The sequence below is a fragment of the Cnephaeus nilssonii genome, assembly GCF_951640355.1.
Source record: "Cnephaeus nilssonii genome assembly, chromosome: 3".
Lineage (NCBI taxonomy): Eukaryota > Metazoa > Chordata > Mammalia > Chiroptera > Vespertilionidae > Cnephaeus > Cnephaeus nilssonii.
Window position 1 is genome coordinate 47194501 of NC_137074.1, and position 20294 is coordinate 47214794.

General features: G+C 39.1%; 1 protein-coding gene across 2 annotated transcripts in view; it reads right to left on the reverse strand.

Moving 5' to 3' along the window:
- P3H2 (prolyl 3-hydroxylase 2) overlaps nucleotides 1-20294 on the reverse strand; it is a 164756-nt gene that overhangs the window by 30353 nt on the left and 114109 nt on the right. For both annotated transcript variants that reach the window (XM_079767058.1, XM_079767057.1), the window contains exons 2-3: nucleotides 7403-7555; nucleotides 2974-3163 (exon numbers count right to left, since the gene is read on the reverse strand). In XM_079767058.1, the coding sequence (XP_079623184.1) occupies nucleotides 2974-3163; nucleotides 7403-7510 (298 nt within the window). In that variant the 5' untranslated portion in view covers nucleotides 7511-7555. The remainder of the gene's footprint in view (nucleotides 1-2973; nucleotides 3164-7402; nucleotides 7556-20294) is intronic.

Here is a 20294-nt window from a genome sequence, read left to right on the forward strand (position 1 = left end):
GGGAGGACACATATCCCCACAAAGCCACAAGATAGTAAACTATAATAAAGAAAAAGTATTTCTCTGTAGAGAAACACACACCACTTAAAATATAAAACACATGCAACTGGCATTCAAATGAGCAGTGCTCACAAAAATGCAGGCAAATGGTTCTGGCAGAAGCCCCATGAAACACAACTCTGGGGAAAAATTCCTCAATAATTCAAATATTAGTATTGATTTTAAGTGAACTTAGTTGATTTAGGGTAACCGAGTGTGTGGCAAATTGGTCATTTGACAAATCGATTTTCAGTCTAACTTACTTGTCTAATGTAATAGATATTTCCCCAAGTGCCCCCTAAAGGACCTCAACAATGTATGATCTACATTTTCACAAATATGGAGTATTATTAACCCTTTTAATCTCTGCAGTATAACTGATGGATATGTCATCTCCTTCGGTTATGCAACCCATTCATGTAACACATTTTTACTAAGAACCCATTATTTGCCAGTCCCTATACTTAGGCACTGGGCACTGAAAAAGATCAGACATTAGCCAGTGATAGAGGAAAATGACATTTGGAAGGCCTCTAAGTGGAAATGAGCTTGGCATATGCAAAGAATTAAAAGAACTACAGTAGGAATGTGTCACAAAGAGGGGGGGAAAGGAGGATGAAAATGTAGACAAGTATGTCCTCCTTATTAAAGGTTTTGGGTTTTATTCTAAGTGCAATGGAAGCCAAGAGGGTTTTCAGCACGTCTGTGAGTAGACTTTCCCTTTTTTCAGAAGACTGCTCTGTCTGCCTACAGAGTAAAACCTGAAGAGGACCAGCAAGGAGGCTATCACAGTGGCTTAGTGAAAATATAATGTTGATTTGAAGTAGGGTGTTAGTGAAAGAGGTGAAGAGAACCAGGGAATCTTAAGTACTATTAGAAGGGGACATCTATCAAAGTTTGGTAACAAATTAGAGGGGTATAGGAATTGAGGGAAATGTTGGATTGAAAGATATTCTTGAGGTTTGGTTTGAGCTACTACTAGGTGAGTGGTGCTTTCTATGGAGAGAGAAAACATTGGAAGTTGGGGAGAGCATACTGACTTTATGAATTTAAATTTCTATGAGTACATGTGAAGTTGAACACTATTTTTCATCTATAATAATAAAAACATAATATGCAAATCGACTGAACGACCAAACAGCAGAACAACTGTCCGGATGACCTTCTGGATGACCATGTTATGACATGAACTGGCACTGGGCCAGCCAAGGCAGGTGCGATGCGATTGGTTGGGGGGCCCCATTATTACCCCACAATTGCCCCACAGAGGGAGGCTCAGGCCACCGGCCGATGGGGAGATGGATCGGTGTGGGGGGCCTCTGTGATCACCACAAAGAGGGAGCCCCAGGCCACCCTCTAGATGGCAATCAATCGCGGAGCCCTGGTCGGGTAGGCAGGGCCACCAGGCCAGCAAAGCAATCACACCCCATGCCTGTTGTCTGCAGAGGGAGGCGACTGGTGGCAGGGGATAGGTGTGGGGGGCAGCGCCGCACAGATGGCAAGCAGTGGCAGCGGTGGGGGTGGGGCCAGCTGCCCACAGCCAGGGAAAGGAAAGCCCTGATAGGCCCTGATAACCAGCCAGGCCTAGGGACCCTACCTGAGGGGTCCCGGATTGTGAGAGGGCACAGGCTGGGCTGAGGGACACACCCCCCTGTGCACGATTTCATGCACCAGGCCTCTTGTATTTTTATAACTTGGAACATACTATACACTCAACAATTATTTGTTAAACATTTCTCATTGAATAAATCACCCTTTGCTCATTTTTCAATTGTGTAAACCTTTAAAACATGGGGCTCCCGTGTGAGAAAAGTCTAGTCTTGATTCCAAGTTTCACTTTAATTACATTACTTCGGCTTTCTGAGGTACAAATTCCTCATTTTTAAAAAAAAGAAGAGAGTAAATAACAGTATCTGCACAAGAAGTTGTTTAGAGAATTAAAAGATAAAGAAGTAAAGTGCTTTGTATATTGTAACTGCTAAGTGAGTGTTTGTTATTATTATTACTACTAATAAATAACAAATAAATTACTACTCATAATAATTTACATGCTCCATTTAAATAATATTTTTTTCAATTTTTCCCACTTGTCCTTTGTAAATCAGCTTGACTTACTGTATCTTTTGTGTTTGTCTTATTAAAGTATACCTTTTTCTTCATATTTCTTGTTTTTGCCATGCAAAGAAGAGCTTTTCCTCTCCTACTATTTCACAAATGTCCTCCTGCATTTTCTTATAACAGTTTTATTTTTACACCTAAATTATTAATATAAATAGAATGCATTTTTGTGTTTATTTTTACATACACCAGAAAACTCACTTCCCACCACAAATGGTTAACTAGCTAATCTCCTCAATTAATGTAGAATGCATATTACCTACTATTTTAAGTACTATTTTGTAACACATTCTCACATAAATAGGATGCCCTTTTAAATAATTAAAGAAGACTATATAAAAGTATTCACTACTACATTGTTTATAATAATAAATTGCAACTTCCTTAATATTCATCAGTAAAAAACTGGTCAAATAAATTGTGCTGTCACCATATAATGAAATATTGTGCAACCATTAAATATAATATAGTAGATCTCCATGTACTTACATGAGAAGAAGTCCACAGTACATTGTTAAGCATAAAATAAAACAAAAAATATGCTGGTAATCAGTATTTATAGTATTGTCCTATTTTTATAAAAAATAGAATTATCTTACATAAATATTTAGCTATGCATCTGAAAATGTTTGGAAGCACAGTCACCAAAATTTAAACTACATAAATTTATCTACAGCAGATAGGAGTGTTTAGATATATAAGAATCTTTCACTTCTTACAATATATATACACTTCTATGTTGTTGGAATATTTTTAGAGATTGCATTAGTATTTTTATAATCATAAAATAAATAAAAGAAAAAAAGTAAGTTTTACCTGCAATAGCTTCATAGAGACCAGCTTTATACCTTAAATAATCATACTCTTCAAATCTCTGAGGCCCTTCACATAGGACTCGACACTCTGTATCTTCATTGAAATATTCTCTCAAAGCTTGTTCAAAGTACTTGATAGCTAGCTCAAAGTCATCAGCCTCATAATGTTTGACTCCTGCACTGTAACTCTCCTGCAAAGAAACAGAAAAACCCTTTTTTTTTTTTTTTTCAAATAGCACCTACCCACAGGGCACTTGGATAGCAGGGTTCATGCAGACTCGGGACCACTCAGGTAGGTGGGATATTGGACTCCTGTGCTGTGAAAGGGCAAAAAAGGATTGCACTGGGAGGTAAAGTATAACTTCCCCAGTTTCAACTAATTGTAGATAAGAAAGGACTTAACTAGGCAACTCGTGTGATGCCAGTCAATTTCATTTTCTTCCTGACCACACTCAAGACTATACTGTCTGCACCTGAAACCTCTGTAACTCTTAAAAGGAGAAGCCAACAGTAGGATTGGCAGGAGAAGCACCACAGGCTTATGAGAGGCAAAAGAGCAGTTAAACAGGTACAGGCGCTTGGTATCGATGTTCTAGCCCTACCGGGAGAATTGAACACACATGTAACCCAGGAGGGGACGTCATGGGGATCTCTGGCAGCCACAGGGGAGACTCCAAATCCCAAAAGTGTTTTGGTCCCAGGTATGGAAAGGGGCTGAAAATAGGACCTTGTTGGGGAGTGGAGAATAACCTGTTGTTGCCAGCACCCCAGGAGAGCTAGTGTATTAACCTGGCCTTGGGAAACTCAAACTGGTACCTTCCGGTGCACTCTCCTAGCCCCATGGGGGGAGGGTCTTGCCCCTGGCTTTCTACCATTCTATCTAATAAAAGAGTAATATGCAAATTGACCATCACACCAAGACACAAGATGGCTGCCCCCGTGTGGTCAAAGATGGCTGCCCCCATGTGGACACAAGATGGCCACCACAAGATGGCCACCACAAGATGGCATGCAGGGGAGAGCAGTTGTGGGAAGTTAGGGGTGACCAGGCCAGCAGAGGAGGGCAGTTGGGGGTGACCAGGCTGGCAGAGGAGGGCAGTTGGGGCGGGACCAGGCCTGCAGGGGAGGGCAGTTGTGGGCCATCAGGCAACCAGGGAGGGCAGTTAGGGGTGACTGGGTTGGCAGAGGAGGGAAGTTGGGGGGGACCAGGCCTGCAGGGAGGGCAGTTGGGGGGGCCATGCCTGCAGTGGAGAGCAGTTGCGGGGGGGACCAGGCCTGCAGGGTAGGGCAGTTGGGGGGGACCAGGCCTGCAGGGGAGGGCAGTTTGGGTGGGACCAGGCCTGCAGGGGAGGGCAGTTGTGGGCAATCAGGCCAGCAGGGAGGGCAGTCAGGGTGACCAGGCCAGCAGAGGAGGGCAGTTGTGGGGGGACCAGGCCTGCAGGGTAGGGCAGTTGGGGGGGACCAGGCCTGCAGGGGAGGGCAGTTTGGGTGGGACCAGGCCTGCAGGGGAGGGCAGTTGTGGGCAATCAGGCCAGCAGGGAGGGCAGTCAGGGTGACCAGGCCAGCAGAGGAGGGCAGTTGTGGGGGGACCAGGCCTGCAGGGGAGGGAAGTTGGGGGGGACCAGGCCTGCAGTGGAGGACAGTTGGGGGGACCCAGGCCTGCAGGGGAGGGCAGTTGGGGGGGACCAGGCCAGAAGGGGAGGGTAGTTGGCAGGGACCAGGCCTGCAGGAGAGGGCAGTTCAGGGCGACCAGGCCTGCAGGGAAGGGCAGTTGGGAGCCAGCAGTCCTGGATGTGAAAGGGATGTGTGACAGCTCGTTTAGACATCCCTCAAGGGGTCCCAGATTGTAGAGGGTGCAGGCTGGGCTGAGGGGCACCCCCCATGCACGAATTTCATGCACCGGGCCTCTAGTAATTGATAAGTGGCCAACTGCTATTGCATCTGGCAGATTTGTATTCCTCCTCTCACAACTAGTATTCTGGGCTGGAGGAGACATCACCTGTCAAAAGGTATGGTATAGAAGACCAGAAAGACCACATGAAACAAGCCACTATTTTTACACAGGATAGAGCAATGGCCTGTATACTACCCACTGGTGCTAATTTGCCTCTGTTGGTACCTACTAAACATTTGTCTTATTCTCCTTAGTTCAGTGCAGGCTAACAGCTTTGCAAGATAGGCTAATGAAGTGGCTCTCAGGTCCAATGTTTCAGATCGTTAGATTTGTTAATAAAGTGTCCCTCTCTGCTACTGCTCGGCTACCTTGGAAACAAATCCGGTCAACCTGACAGAATGGTCCAATCTTAACATATTTGAAAATGTTCTTGGGATTGACAATCAACTTTATGTACTTTGATACTAATATGTATAAATCTATTATATAGCTCTATTATTCCTTTACTATATGCTATATGACTGCTGTAAAAAACAAATGTAATGTCTCACCCATCCTCCTTCCTCCCCAGGATATATGCAGAAAATATATGGGCAGATTGTATGGGAGTGAAAAGAAAAGCATCCATGTTGGGGTGGAATGTGTGATAAATGGGAACGTGAGCCCCATCCCATGCTCCAACTTCCCCTGGAAAATATAGTGAAAGCTATCTGTAGATGGACTGTTATACATTGGAATAGGCAAGACTCCACCCTCCCCTCTCTTTCAGCAGTAAGATGCTTTCCATAAAAAACTAATCTCATAGATATAGGACTTAAAAGTAATGGGGAATGACAGGGAAGGGGCACTAAATAGAAATAGAATCACAGTTGTTTGATAGCTACTCACTATAAAGAAGAGATTTTCTTACAAATACTGGGGAACTAAAGGACATGTTATAAGAACAACTCTAGCCAGTTTGCTCAGTGGATAGAGCATCGGCCTTCGGACTGAAGGGTCCCGGGTTCAATTGCAACCAAGGGCACATGCCTGGGTTGTGGGCTCAATCCCGAGTGTGGGGTGTGCAGAAGGCAGCCGATCAATGATTCTCTCTCATCATTGATGTTTCTCTCTCTCTCTGCCTCTCTCTTCCTCTCTGAAATCAATATATATATATATATATATTAAAAAAAAAAAAAAGAAAGAAAAAGGGGAAAGAGAACAGTCCCTGGAGATAAGGCAGCCCAGAGTCCAGATCAAGGACAGAAAATATCTGAAGGGAGACAGCGTTTGGGGCTAGTCTTGGAAGCATTTGTGGCTAATCTTTACAAATACAATGAAAGAAGACACACCCTGGGAACTCACTAACTTTAAAATTTTCCTACTCACTAACCCTATATAAGAGCTTGTTTGAAATGAACTGTTAGAGCGATCTTTTCAGCGTGTTACACCTGCTGCTCCTCCCTCAGGTTGCTGGCTTTCTGATTAATAAGCACACCACAAAGATCCAACCTCGTCTCTACTTATTTGACTGGTAGCAGCAGGCAGCTCAGACCCTTTCATGTCCCGTTTCATATTGACTGATGGAATTGTGACATACAGGGCTGAAAGGTAGATAGAGGAACTGAACAATTATGAGAAAATTATGAGATCTTGAAGTTATTAGCTAGAGACCTTAGTATGCCAGGTCATATATTGCCAGAGAAGGTTACCAACCTCCTTTAATTTTATGTTATCACAAATGTGCTGTAGTTATAATGTGTATCGATATATTTCTCTTCATCTTACTTAAAGAGCAATGTGATTTTGTGCTGGCTACAATGCTAAATCCTAGGCTTTTTCTGGCTCCATGGGACCTAGTCCTTCCTCCCACCCCCCAAAAAGACAATACTTTCTAACCCTTTTGAATGTAGGTAGGGCCATGCAACAAAGTGCAGGAAGATTGATGGGGGTGGACATGACAACCATTTCCTGGCCTGGCCCAGCTGAAAAAATAAAGGGTGGAGGAGAGGGCTTCCATTAAAATCTTCCTCTCTTATCATTTTCTTTAATCATATTGGAGTCTACATGTTGAGAATAGAGATGTCTCTAATTGTAGAAGAAGCTCTTTCAACATTTTGTGATTTTAAGTAAACAAATAATTATATAGCTTGAAACCAGAACCCCAGAATTTGAAAGTACAGGCACAATGGAAAAACCACCGGGACTTGGAGCTAGGAAACTATAGTGTGACCTGAGCAGCTCACATTGGCTCAAGTCCCAGGTGTAAAATAATGCTGGTGGGGGAGCTGAAGCTCAGAAAGGGTTACAGATATTTATATCATATTCTACTTTTCACCATGTCAAACTGATTTTCTACATTAATTGTAATTGTCTCTCAATTTTTTAACCATGATAATTATAACATTTTATGTAATAACTCTAAAAGTATAAAAATGTCCCGGTTTTGGAAATCAGGAGCCATTTTGAGATATCCATTCACAGGAATCTGCTTTGAGGCAAATGAAACTTAGGAGCACTTAGCTGCACATGGTTGGCAGGGGTCCCCAGAGCTCACCAGGTGCGGTCTGGCTTCTCGATCTACCAACTGGGATTCTTCGACGCCGGCCATTGTTCTGTAATTCTCAATGTTCTGCTGCATTTCCATGTGCTCAGGATTGGCCATGAAAAATGTGTGCCCTGCTTCCACTGCCTTTTCCAACTGGTTAAGCTGTGGAGAAGAAAAAAAAAAGGGGCAGGGTCAAATAAAGGCAAATATTTCTAAACCAGGCTCAGTACTAGGCTTGAACGTGGCAGGGTTGGGTTTCAGTTCACATTCACAATATTAAACCTCCATCCCAAAGGGCAGTAGGTTAATATATAGTACTACTAAAATGATATGTGGATGATTTGACTTTAGTGAGAATGGATACATGTACTTTGTTCCAAGTTCATTCTCTTCCCCTCTTTTCTAAGTCATCGGTGTTTTCTGGGAAATTGAATCTATATGCTTCGGTTTGTTTTATAATTAATCAAAATAAAAAGCTGCCAGTGCTGTGCCACTTCTAATTCAGATTTTCAACATATTTTTCTCTTTTTTTCTCTTCATTTATTTTTGTCCCTTTTGCATTAGTCCTAACAAAGGGAGTATAAACACACCTATGATTTTCCAAAGCAAGGGGTTGGGTATATCATCCACTACACCAAGTTTGTTACCAGTCTTTAGAATATGAAGAATACAAAGTTGTAAGAAGTAAATTATTCCAATAAGAGATGCTAAATACATCACATACAATGTTCTACCACACTCTTTTGATTGAGGTATTTGATTTCAAATTTACAAGTTTGATTCTCATTAATACAAAAGGAAGAATTTTTAATAACAGCTGCATAGACACTATAAATCTTCTCCTAACCCACTTAATATACTGCTCTCCATGTAACATACAGTGATACATTTTTAACAAAATGGAATTAAATTTACTCAATTTAAGACATGTTTCCTTAGGCTTTAGTCATGAAGAATGTCTGTAGATATATACATTTGCCCCATTACCAGAAAACTGAATATTAGTAGCCTTTTCCAGGGTAAATCCAAATAATGTTTGATCTATTTTAAAGTATAAAGAATTAAAAACTCATTGCTCCTGAACAAGTAAATGTAAAATCATGGAACAGCATAAAAGATTTAACTGAGTATACTTTTAACAGTTTGGCCACTCATCTATGAGTAACATAAAGTCCCCAGTAATTGCATCTCGTGATATATAAAGAATCTTAACACCTCAAAAAAGATAAACTGCCATATTTCAAGACCTGACATCCTTAAAGTTGTCTAATAATAGTAAAATGTTCCCCATTCCCCTTTAATTTTCATATTCCTACCTACTGACCTTCCTTCCATTAAATCTCGTCTGAAATCAACTTTCCCTACCACTTTGATTTTGTTCTCAATTGTATGCTCCCAGAATTATTTTGACTGTCAAAATCACTAATTTTGGACTTGTTTCTTTCTTAAGTTAAATTTCCTCAATTTCTCACACACTAACACAAATAAATATGAATTTTGTGGACATCTACATAGCAGCAAGTATATAGGTATAGGTGAAAAAGAATAGGTTGTAAATTGGGTGATTGTGTGAACCTGGAAAATGTCATCTAAGCATTTGTGCTTCAGTTCTCCTTTAAGAAAAATGCCCATAAAACACCCATACCACCATCTACTACATAGGATTTTGGAAGAAATTAATTGTGTAATATATATGAATATGCTTCAGAAATCACTAAAACTCAAATAAAATAAACAACAGAATACAACTTACACATGATCAGTTGCAAGGGTGTAAATATGCTCTCCTTAATGATGGGTATATATAATAATCTATAATAATAAAAGCATAATATGCAAATTGACCGAACAGTGGAATGACTGAACAGCAGAACAACTGCCCGGATGACCTTCTGGACGAAGCTGGGGCTAGGGCTGAGGTGGCAGCCAGGGTGGCCAGGGTCTACCCTTGCATGAATTTCATGCATTGGGCCTCTAGTCCTATATAATAAAAGCTAATATGCTAATTAGACCAGACGGTGGAACAACCTTCCAGAATGACCTTCCAGGATGACCTTCTGGAGCAACCAGTGGGCAGGGGGTGGGGCCACGAGGCAGCCAGGGCTGCTGCAAGGGCCAAACCCCTTGCACAAATTTCGTGCATCAGGCCTCTAGTAGTGTACAATGTTCATGGATACATAATTTGTAAGGATTGTTAAGGTTCTTGTGGTTGTGAAAACTGTCTCCAGCTAAGAGTCAAACTGTAAGTTATGAACAAAACAGGCTAGCACTGACATACTCGGGTTCTATAGCACCATTATAACTGATAGAACATATATCAATATTTGTTTTACATTTTCCTACTTTCATGTTTTGCTCAGGCTGTCCCATTGACCTGGAGATCCTTTGTCCCTTGGTCTTTTCTGGTTGAATTCTAACATACCCTATAAAGCCAAACTTCAATTCTGCCTTCTCTAATAGATCCTTTCCCCACTCTGTAGCTGTAGCCAACCATTGCAATGCCATCCCTTTTCCTCTGCTGTCACTTATATGCTGCCATACATTGTGTCTACTTGAGTATGTTTATTTCTCTGACTAGAGCTCTGAGGAAAGAGACCATATGACTTAATTTATCCTTTTGTTTCCTATCTACTTCACATAGGGATGATGTCTATGAAATGTCTAAGAAAAGAGAAAAGAAACTTCTAGCAAGTAAATCACACACAAATCAAAAGGTATATTAGTATACTGCATGGGAGTGTGCTTCATAAGCTACCATGTACTAAAATGATATAAGTTTAATAACATCTCAGAAGTCATTGTTCGCACTGAGAGCTCCCAATACTATTTACTACTGATGACTGTGATCCAGTAGCTCTTGAAAACTGTCAGACAATGTTGATACACTGGTTCATTTTCTTAAATTTGACCACATTGGTATTTTGCTTATTTGGTGCTTTCCCCATTTATAACCCAGTATTGAACATAATACCATCATCCCTAAGTATAAAAAGATTCCATGACTTAAACCATAAAACTTACTCGTGAACTGGCCAAGGCTTTTAAATCATTGTGAACCAGTTCAGGAAACTAGAATTAGCTGCCAAAGTCTATAAAACAGGCCATTATTTTAACTGGAAGCTTAATATTTTTGTACTTTATTTTAGAAATTAGATACACATATCTGAAGTGGTAGGGAAAGTCCAGGTGAAGTTTTTTAGATTGTAAATTGGGTGTATACTCCATATAATGCCATATTATTGGCTGGGGATTATTACAAGGCCTTGTAAGTACAAGGTTTCAGCTAAGAAAGGATCTACCCCCTATTCTTTTAAAACAACAGAAAGCCAACTACATTAAAGGCTCCAAACTGCGTTTCCTTTAAAACTAAAATAAAACAAACCACAGGAGAGGATAGCTCTAATGTGAGGGTAACTCTATGCATTAGAAAAATAAATTGCAAATACTAGTAAAGAGCAACTGAGGAAAGGGAAATGATTGGACAGCAAGATGATATCACTTTTAAGAAGCCCACTGTTCCAATGAGATATGAGAGACGGGGGTCAGGCATGCCTTCAAGAAGCACTGGCTCATTTCCCCCTGGGCTGTGAAGAACTAAGCAAACATTTTCTCCTGCCAGCCCAGAAGCACAACTGTATGTGGCCGTCATGCTGCGTGGAAAAGAAATGAACACTGATTAAATCAACACCCTGTTTGCATTCAGAAGTTCCTCTGTCCACTGCTGATGAAATGAGACTCTTCTGAGACACACCTGATTTTCCAGGGCTAATCATAAAGGAGCATTTCATACACACTGACTACTTCAAAACCTTCAGCACCTATCTAATGACCTCAAAGAGATTCCAGAAACTATGTACCATGACATTCAAGAACCTCTAGGATTTGCCCCTCACCCTATCTTTCTTTCTAGCATAACTTCTTCCTTTCTGTCATTATGCAATCTTTCCCCAAAAATGTTCTAGAAGAACTTCTAGAAGTTTTCTAATTTACCACCCTCCTGTTCAAGAAAACACACATGAGCCCAATACTCCAGTCATACCCAAATTACTTATTTAATGCATTCACTTATTCAGCTAATATTTATTTTGCACAGATTCTGTGCTAGACATTGTGATAGTCAATGAGAACAGAATAACTAAAGACCCAAACAGATAAAGAACCTGCTCTTTCTAGGTGTTCACAGTCTTATCCAGGGAGACAAGTCTCTAGTAAATAAATCATTAATGAAAATTATTTCAGATTGTGCTAAGTGCCATGAAGAAACCAATGAACAAATAATACTCTAAGAGCCTGCAGGGGTTGGAATGAAAACAGGACTTAATTAGGAAAATTAGTCAAGGAAGGCCTCTCTGCAAAGGAATTTTGAGGTGAGACCTAAATTTTTGGGAAGTCAGTCATGATCAAAACAGGAGGAAGAGTGTTCCAGGCAAAAGAATGTCAAGTGAAATAAATGGACCTGAAGTGGAAGTGGAAAAGTCTTGACATTTTTTAAAAAGCAGAGCAGAGACTAGGGAGAGAGATTTGAGGAGTTGGAGGACAGATCACTTGTAGGCTACAGTAAAGAGTTTGAATGTCGTTCTAAGTGTAGGAGAAAACTATTTAAAAATTTGGAACATTATCTGACATGCATTTTAAAATAATTCAGTCTGCTATGTGGAGAGTAGGTCTTTGGTAGCAGGCAGGAGAAGACCAGGTCAGAGATAATATGTTTACTTTGCAGAATAAGAATATCACAGAATAGGTCAGTCCCCATCCTTTTTTCCCTTCTAACTTCCATTCCTTTCTCTTTCTTTCCATTTTGTCCATTCTTGCTATAGCAGTGTTTCTCATTCGGAAGACAAACACATAGCACAAAAGAAAAGACTTCTAAAATTTCCAAGCATATTTTAGGGAAAATATATAAGTTCCCTCTTTTCTGAATTAGAAGAAATATGAAGCTCACATATTTTGAATAGGAAATTTAAAATAGCTTGTAAGACACATGCAAGGAAGGAAAAAGACATTCTGAAGCACATAAGAAACATGTAAAGAACACTGTGTACTTGTGAAATAGAATATTTAGGATCACTTTCTATCTTCTGGAGCCTTTTTCATACAATCAGGGTAAAAGGTCAAACCTGAAGTAATTTCCATTCTTCTACTCAAACATCAACATTTTCAGTAAAGAAGGGAATTCTTTCTCTACTAGTACTTTCATCACCCTAACTTTTGGAATTCACCCAGTATCATGCATTACATTTTGATAAAGTGCCATAATTTTTGCCTTGGCTCTTTACTTAAATTTCACAATATAGCATTTTTAGAGAATTTTTAACCCCATCTGAGGTTTCTTACCAACTGACAAGACATTCTGTTTCTAAGCCACAGCAGAATCTTTAAGTTCTACTTAGCAGCGGAAACACACTGGCTGAAGAGAAAGAAAGTCACCAGATTACAGGATGTACATTATGCTAAACACTAAAAAAATTATGGGCTAAAAACTGTAGTCTTCCTTTTATGGATCAGTAAGAATTTTTTTCTTAGTAATGATAACACCAGACATTTTTGTAGATATTTTAGCACATGCTAGTATCTCCAAACAAATTTTGAAACAAAAATTTGAAGTAATTTGAACTACTAGATTAAACTAAGTTCTATAAATCAGAGTGTTTCAAATGTAAACTTTGGGGCCGGTTAATCATATTGAATGACACTTGTAACTGAAAAAGAAAAAAATTAGCCATATAGAAAACAATGTTATATTCTTATTTCACAATTTCTGGTGATGGTACTATTCTTTGTGCCGTTAATGTAACTTGCAAAAACACCTATGTATTGGATTATTTTAATCATTCAGTTATGCAAAATAACTGTTTCTTTTGACAATTTGTAAAATTAATTTACCAAACATTGAGGACTACATAATATGTTGTGTTTTCCTTTTTGCCTTGACTGATAGAAAGCGCAGAACTAAGTTGTATTTTTTTGAAGCTGGTATATTTCCCCTTTTTTAATTTGTCATTGTTTTTATTTCCATTTCAAAAATCTAATTATACAAATAATTGTTTTAGAAGGGTAATTTAAAGTCCTTTGGGACACAGGAAATATACAACTTATTCAAAATATAAACCCCTATAGTAAGGAAACTTCTGGTAATTAAATTCTTTCCTATATTTCAATGTTGAAAATTTAGAAATTTCTAGCTTTAAAGATCACATGTTAATCACAAGTTGATTTTCATGCTAATGCAGAAAGTAAACTTATCTTTGCATTTATTGAATGTTAGTCTGAAATGTAGTCATGGTTATAAGTAAATATTTACAGTTTTCAAAGCACTATTTGGTAAGGATTAGATGCGAAATGGCATTTCTAAAGAGTAACATTTTCTCTGTGGAATAAGTTGGAAAGGAAGAATGTCTTTTTAAAGATACTTTCTTTTGCCAAACTGCTCATAGTCTTTCCTTCAACTCCTTATAGTCCTAAGCCTGATTAATATCTTCCCACTCTTTCTAAATACTCTTGTGAAGTTTTAATCTGATGTTTACAACTTAATGTTAAACACTGGTGGTGAATAGCCACTGTCAAATGAGGTTACCCTTATAAGCACAGTGGAACAACAGGTTCTATCAGCTATGTTAGAAGGTTTCTTATCAATGAAAACCATTTTCCGGGGTAAGGAAAAACTAAAGTGAAGAGGCAGAGCTTTTAGTCATTAAAGTCTAACTTGTGATTAACATGTGATCTCAGGTTAGAGACTATTCAAAACAAAAAGTCCCTGAAGTTATTTAAAGAAAAAATACCCTCAATGTATCTGCCAAAAAATAACTGCGTGCTTAATTGGACAAAATCCCTCAAGCCATCTGTGTATTGTCTAATTTTCTAACGAGAATAGCCAAGACTTGAATGCCTGCCGGATAAGGAGGAGAGAATACTATCTTTGGGATGGAATGTGGGCAAGTCATATCTGCCAGGGAGCAAATTAAATTAGTGTGTATGTTTTGTTGATATATTTCTACTGCTTTTGGTTCTAAACATTGGGATAGAGTAATATGGAAGAACTGGGCTGGCATCTTAATCTCTGCGGTGTTGTCCAGAAGTCTCCCTTGAGGTGTCAGAGGATGACTAATGGTTACTGAAAAGTAGGTTTGCGCCAAGACCTGTCTGACATTTGCTTCCTGCTACTGTTTTTGCAACCACAGCTTTAATCCTCTTTAAAATTTCTTTGGAAGGTAGATGCCACTCAATTCATACTCTAGTTTTGCCAACGTCCCATGACTACTGCAGTAGTCATCACTTTATCGTGTAAAAAAATCTTATTCGTGTCTGAGTTTGGAAAATAAATAAATAGAATTCCAGTGTCCCTTTTTGTGAGCTAAGAACTGTACTCTCCTCCTCTGGGACCCTCATATTGGTGACCATGATCTCATAAATGAGGTTAAAAAGAATCTACCCTTGTATATTGTGCAAAAAACTTTACAATACTGATAACAACAAAAAAAATGGTCATTTATTGAGTGTCTACTCAACTCCTATTGTAAAATTTTTCAAAAAGCTGAAAAATTAACTTCTACATCACATTGGGCCCAGGTGATCGTTATGTGCAAGGGCACCTTGCACATAAGCAATAGCATCATGTAGAAGCTAGTGCTGGGATAGACTGAGTTACCCCTAATGAACTCCATGGTTCAAAACCAAATTTTGTTGTTCTAACCATTCACTCATGCTTTGCTGCTTCTGCCTGGTTTTCATTATGATAAATGGAGATGAATGTTGTCTTTCCCTAGTGACCCATTTAAAAACATCTATCTGGACATCACTTCTTTAGAGCCAACAGCCAGCTCCCTAATTGCTCACTACTGGAATTATGTTTCTGCAGCCATCAGCAGCCAGACCACATTCCCACCCTTCCCCCCACCCCCCCTCACACACACACTCTACAAACTTGCAAACACTTGGCTTTATTTGTCAAACGTATTTGATTGCAAAATGGCAATTAACTATGGATTTGGGTTTTCTGCTTCTAAGGTAGTCTTTAAAAATTGGTAGGGAAATAGCTTAATATAGACCTAGCACTGATTTTTCTGCTCTTGAGAATATCAAAATTTCACAACTTTTTTGTATGTCTGTAGCTTTGTTTTGTGAAATAAAGCAACAGCCTAAAATGTTTGTCATAGACAAGAAGGAGTGGGCAGCCAGACCACCGAGAATCAAAGCGTGGGTTTCTTTCCTGTTAATCTCATGAGCACCCATCTTTCCTGCATGGTTTGCAGGTGGAGGCATGTGGACCAGGGAAAAGAAGAAATAAATTGGGCCTTGCCTTGTTAAAAATGGTAACAGTGTGAGGCTAACACTGGAGATAGTCTGGCCAAACTGATGATGTGGGGGGGGACTTCAGGGTCTAGTGAGCATATAGAAAAATGTTGTTACTATTTCTAACATCTCCCTTCTATTCTGGTCTCCCATTTTGTGTTTATGAAACAAATTTAACATTCCACCAAATCACTCCTCTGTGAGAAATATAAGAAAAGCAAACAAGCAAATCTAAAGCTTTCCACTTGTACCTTTTTGGTATAAATATGCCACGTTCCCCTGTGAAATACAAACTCTCTCTTGCTCTTATAAGGGTGAGGAGATTACTTCATAAAGTATTTCCAAACATTCACTGGAGCTCATGTAAAGGAATGCACCATGGCTGGAAGCCAAGGGGAGTTTCACTCTAAAGACCCCTCATGCAGGGAACTTCAAGGAGGACTAAGGTCCCTTTAGGTATAACCCATCACGCTAATGGGTGCTCTTAACCTGACAGGTCACATCGTCTTATTAAAGAGGTAGTTTTGATGGCAAAGTTCTGTCAAAGTTTCATAAGTTCCTCTCCATCACATCTGCACTTTATAAGCATTCATCCACAGGAATAGCCTTCAGGCTGTACTATAAATTAAATATCCCTGCCTATACACAGGTTAAATACAAATCCAAACATTCTCTCTGTACCTTAGCCAACAGACTGTACTGGAAAGAAGTTCCAGGCTAGGTGAATTTGTGAAAAGTTAAAGCTTGGACAAAATCCACTTACTGAACATATCAGGTAGCATTAATACTTATGTTACTTTTACAGTACTTGCATTGGTCTTATGAATGCTAATTTCCATTAACCATAGGTGACCAGGGCTAGAAATTCTATTTAAATCATTTAGTATCACTGCTTCATTTACAGGTGGAAGAAGGATTTGCTCAGAAAATTAGTGGCAAGACAATGGTTACAATCTACATCTTTTATTAAAACATTCACAAACATATATTTGGGACTTTAATTTACTATTTCTAAGTAAAGGTGAGTTTGTGCATATCTGGTCCATAAAAGAATGGTTTGCCACCTGAAGATAAAAACTATTTTCAATATGGTTCTTGACCTTTTATTAAATACAGTCCAGTAGGGCAAGAACATATACACAAACTACTAATATAAAGAACTAAGGATCTGCAGAATTAGAGGGAAGCATGAGTGGTTAACAGGCAACACAGTGCTATAGAAATTGAGATAAATTTAAAATCACAGTAACCTGTGTAGGAAAAAGATATCTACTAAGAAGAGATCCTAGTGGCTAACTGGGCTCAAATTTAAACAGCAACAAAATAAAAGAAAAAAAAAAATGGAGCCTAGCAGCCATTTCTAGGCAAGGGCCTTTCACTCGCTTGCTCACTCCAACCACACTTCATGGAGAAGTTTGCACGGAACACCGGCCTCTGTACTGAATTGCCTGCCTGCATTGTTTCTGCCATCTGAGCCAGCTCTTTTATTTATTTATTTTTTATTGATTTCAGAGAGGAAGGGAGAGGCAGAGAGATATAGAAACCTCAATGACAAGAGAGAATCATTGATTGGCTGCCTCCTGCATGGCCCCACACTGCGGGTCAAGCCCGTAATCCGGGCATGTGCCCTGACTGGAAATTGAACCATACGTCCTGTTTCGTAGGTTAATGCTCAACCACTGAGCGATGCCAGCTGGGCTGAGTCAGCCCTTTTAAAGGAGTTCTTGGAATCCATTTTCAACCAACAGAACTGCTATATCCCCATGAACAACTTCACTGACCAATCAGAGCAGCTCCATTCTGACCAATCAGGAGAGTGCATTTTAGACCAATCAAACTGCAAGGATTTGGAGTCCTCATTTGCATGAGGACAGACCAATCAGAGACCAGGATGGGCACTTGTTTATATGAGCCAGCTCCCTCTGGCTTTGGGAGCTCACTTTCCCTTTCCCCTGAAGACCAAAAACTGTGTTTTCCTGGTTGAGCTGAAACACCAACTATGTCTCACTGGAGCAGAGTGGAGCAGACCAGTGCAGATCGGACAAGTAAGGAGCAGAGCAGAACTGAGCTGTCTAGTTGGAGAGGGGCCTGGCCTCAGGGCTGCCTCACAGCCGTGCTATATCACAATAGAGCTGTTCCACAGCTGTGTTGTTTTCACAGATGTGCCTTGTCACAATTGAGCTGTTTCTGCACCAAATAAAGTTTTCTTCTTCACCACACGCCAAATTAAGGATTCCTGTTGGCATTGAATTGGCACCAACAAACATTGGTTGACACCTGGAAGGTTCAGAGAAAGTGGGACTGAGGCTGGGTCTTAATAACAGAAAACATGTGGATGTCTCTGACGCAGAATAGGGGAGAGAAGGGAAAACAGGAATGACTCAGATGTTTTCACAGCATAGTAATTTGATTAACCTGGCTCATTTGGAAGGTCTAGATTGCAGAGTAATGGAAAACAAGGTTGAACAAGACTGGATCATGGAGATCTTTGAACACTAAACTGAGGTGTTTTGATTTTGGGGAAAGGAGAAACAGATGTATCTACGTGTGCATGTATGAGAGTGTGATCATGAAAATATCCACTGTCTCACTCCAAAAAGTATTCAAAAAATAAAAACTAAAATATTTGATGTAGCTATGAAAAATCTTTTAAGACTCTTTCCTTTTTTTTTTTTTTTAGCAACTTTAGGTTCCCAACAAAATTGAAAGGAAAGAACAGAGATTCCCAATATGCCCCCTATCCACAGGCATAAGATTCTCCCATTATCAACATCCCCAACCAGAGTGATACATTTGTTACAATTAAGGAACTACACTGCACATCATAATCACCCAAAGTCCATAGATTTCACTCTTGCTATTGTACATTCTTGAGTGTGTAGAAATTTATAATGACAGGTATATATCATTCTAGTGTCATATAGAGCTTTTTCATGACCTAAAAATCCTGTTCTCCAATCATTTCATTCCTTCAAATCCCAACCCCTGATCTTTTTACTCTCTCCATAGATTTGCCTTTCTCAGAATATCATATATTTGAAATTAAACAATATTGTGACTTTTCAAGTTGTCTTCTTTCACTTTGTATATGCATTTAAGGTTCTTCCATGTCTTTTCATGGTTTGATATCTCATTAATTTTTAACATTAAGTGATATTCCATTGTCTGGATATACCACAGTTTATCCATTCAACTACACCTTCGTTGCTTCCAAGTTTGGCAATTGCAAATAAAGCTTTTATAAACATTCGTGTGCAGGTTATTGTGTGAACATAAGTTTTCAACTCTTTTGGGTAAATATCAAGGAGTGATATTGCTAGATAGTAAGGTAAGAGCAGTTTAATTTGTAAGGAACTACCACAATATTTTCTGGAGAAGCTTTATAATTTTGTATTCCCACCATCAATGAATGAGAATTCTTGTTGCTCCATGTCCTTGTCAGCATTTGATACTGTCAGTATTCTGGATTTTGGCCATCCTAATAGTGTGTAGTGGTATCTCACTGATTTAATTTGCATTCCTTGATGATATGTGATATGGAGAATTTTTAATATGCTTATTTACCAATTGTGTATCTTTTTTGGTGAGGTATTTGTTAAGGTCTTTGATACATTTTTTAGTTGGGTTGTTACCTTATTTTTGAGATGTAAAAACTCTTTGTATGTTTTGGATAACAATTCCTTATCTCAAATGTGTCTTTTGCAAATACTTTTTCCTTGTCTGTAGCTTGTTATCTAATTCTCTTGACATTGTTGTCTACAGAAGGTTTTTTTTTTCTTTTGTTTTAAATACTGTGTCCTCACTTCTTTTAGTACACACTAAAAAAGTTACTGGTTTTTCAGTCTGTTCAGACTTTTACTTGTTGTTAGGATGGAATGGCAACACCAAGCTTCTTAAATGCAGAGCCAGGAACCAGGAGTCTGAAATACTTTTCATTTCTCAGCAGACAAAATGATATGAGAATGAAGATGTATTATTGACTTGATAATCCTCTCTCATGGAAAGGTTAGCCTGGTTGTTATAGGATAAAATGGAAGCAAGCTCTCTGGTGTATCTTTTTATAAGGCATTGGTCCTATCATGAGGCCCCACCCTCATGAACTCCTCTAAACCTAATTATCTCCTAAAGGCCCATGGCAAATACCTTCATGCTGAGAGATAAGAATTCAACATATAAACTTGAGCGGGGAGAGGGACAATTCAGCCCATAGTATTAGCCAAAGGGCATGTAAAAGTTAAAGATATCCAGTCAATTAGGAATATGATAGAAACAGCAATGTAAATCAGTACTTTTTTTAGGCAACTCCAAAATTTGTTTGTGGATTGGAGAAAATAATTATTTCATTTTGAACCAGTTTACTAGTATATTTGATATAATAAAAAGGCATACAAAGGAATACATCTTCTTACTAGTAAAGAATATTGATTTGAGAATTGACTGGGCAAGGTTTTCACTTGATGTACATTTGCGATCTTAGGCTCAGAAAAAGTAAGAGAAGACTTCCCAGAATGAAGGCATGATCATTTGTATGTTAATACAAATGACTCAGAGCAACCTAGAAGGACAGGAAAAAAATGTCTTTGGGTTTGTAATTAGCTCTTATCTTGCTAAG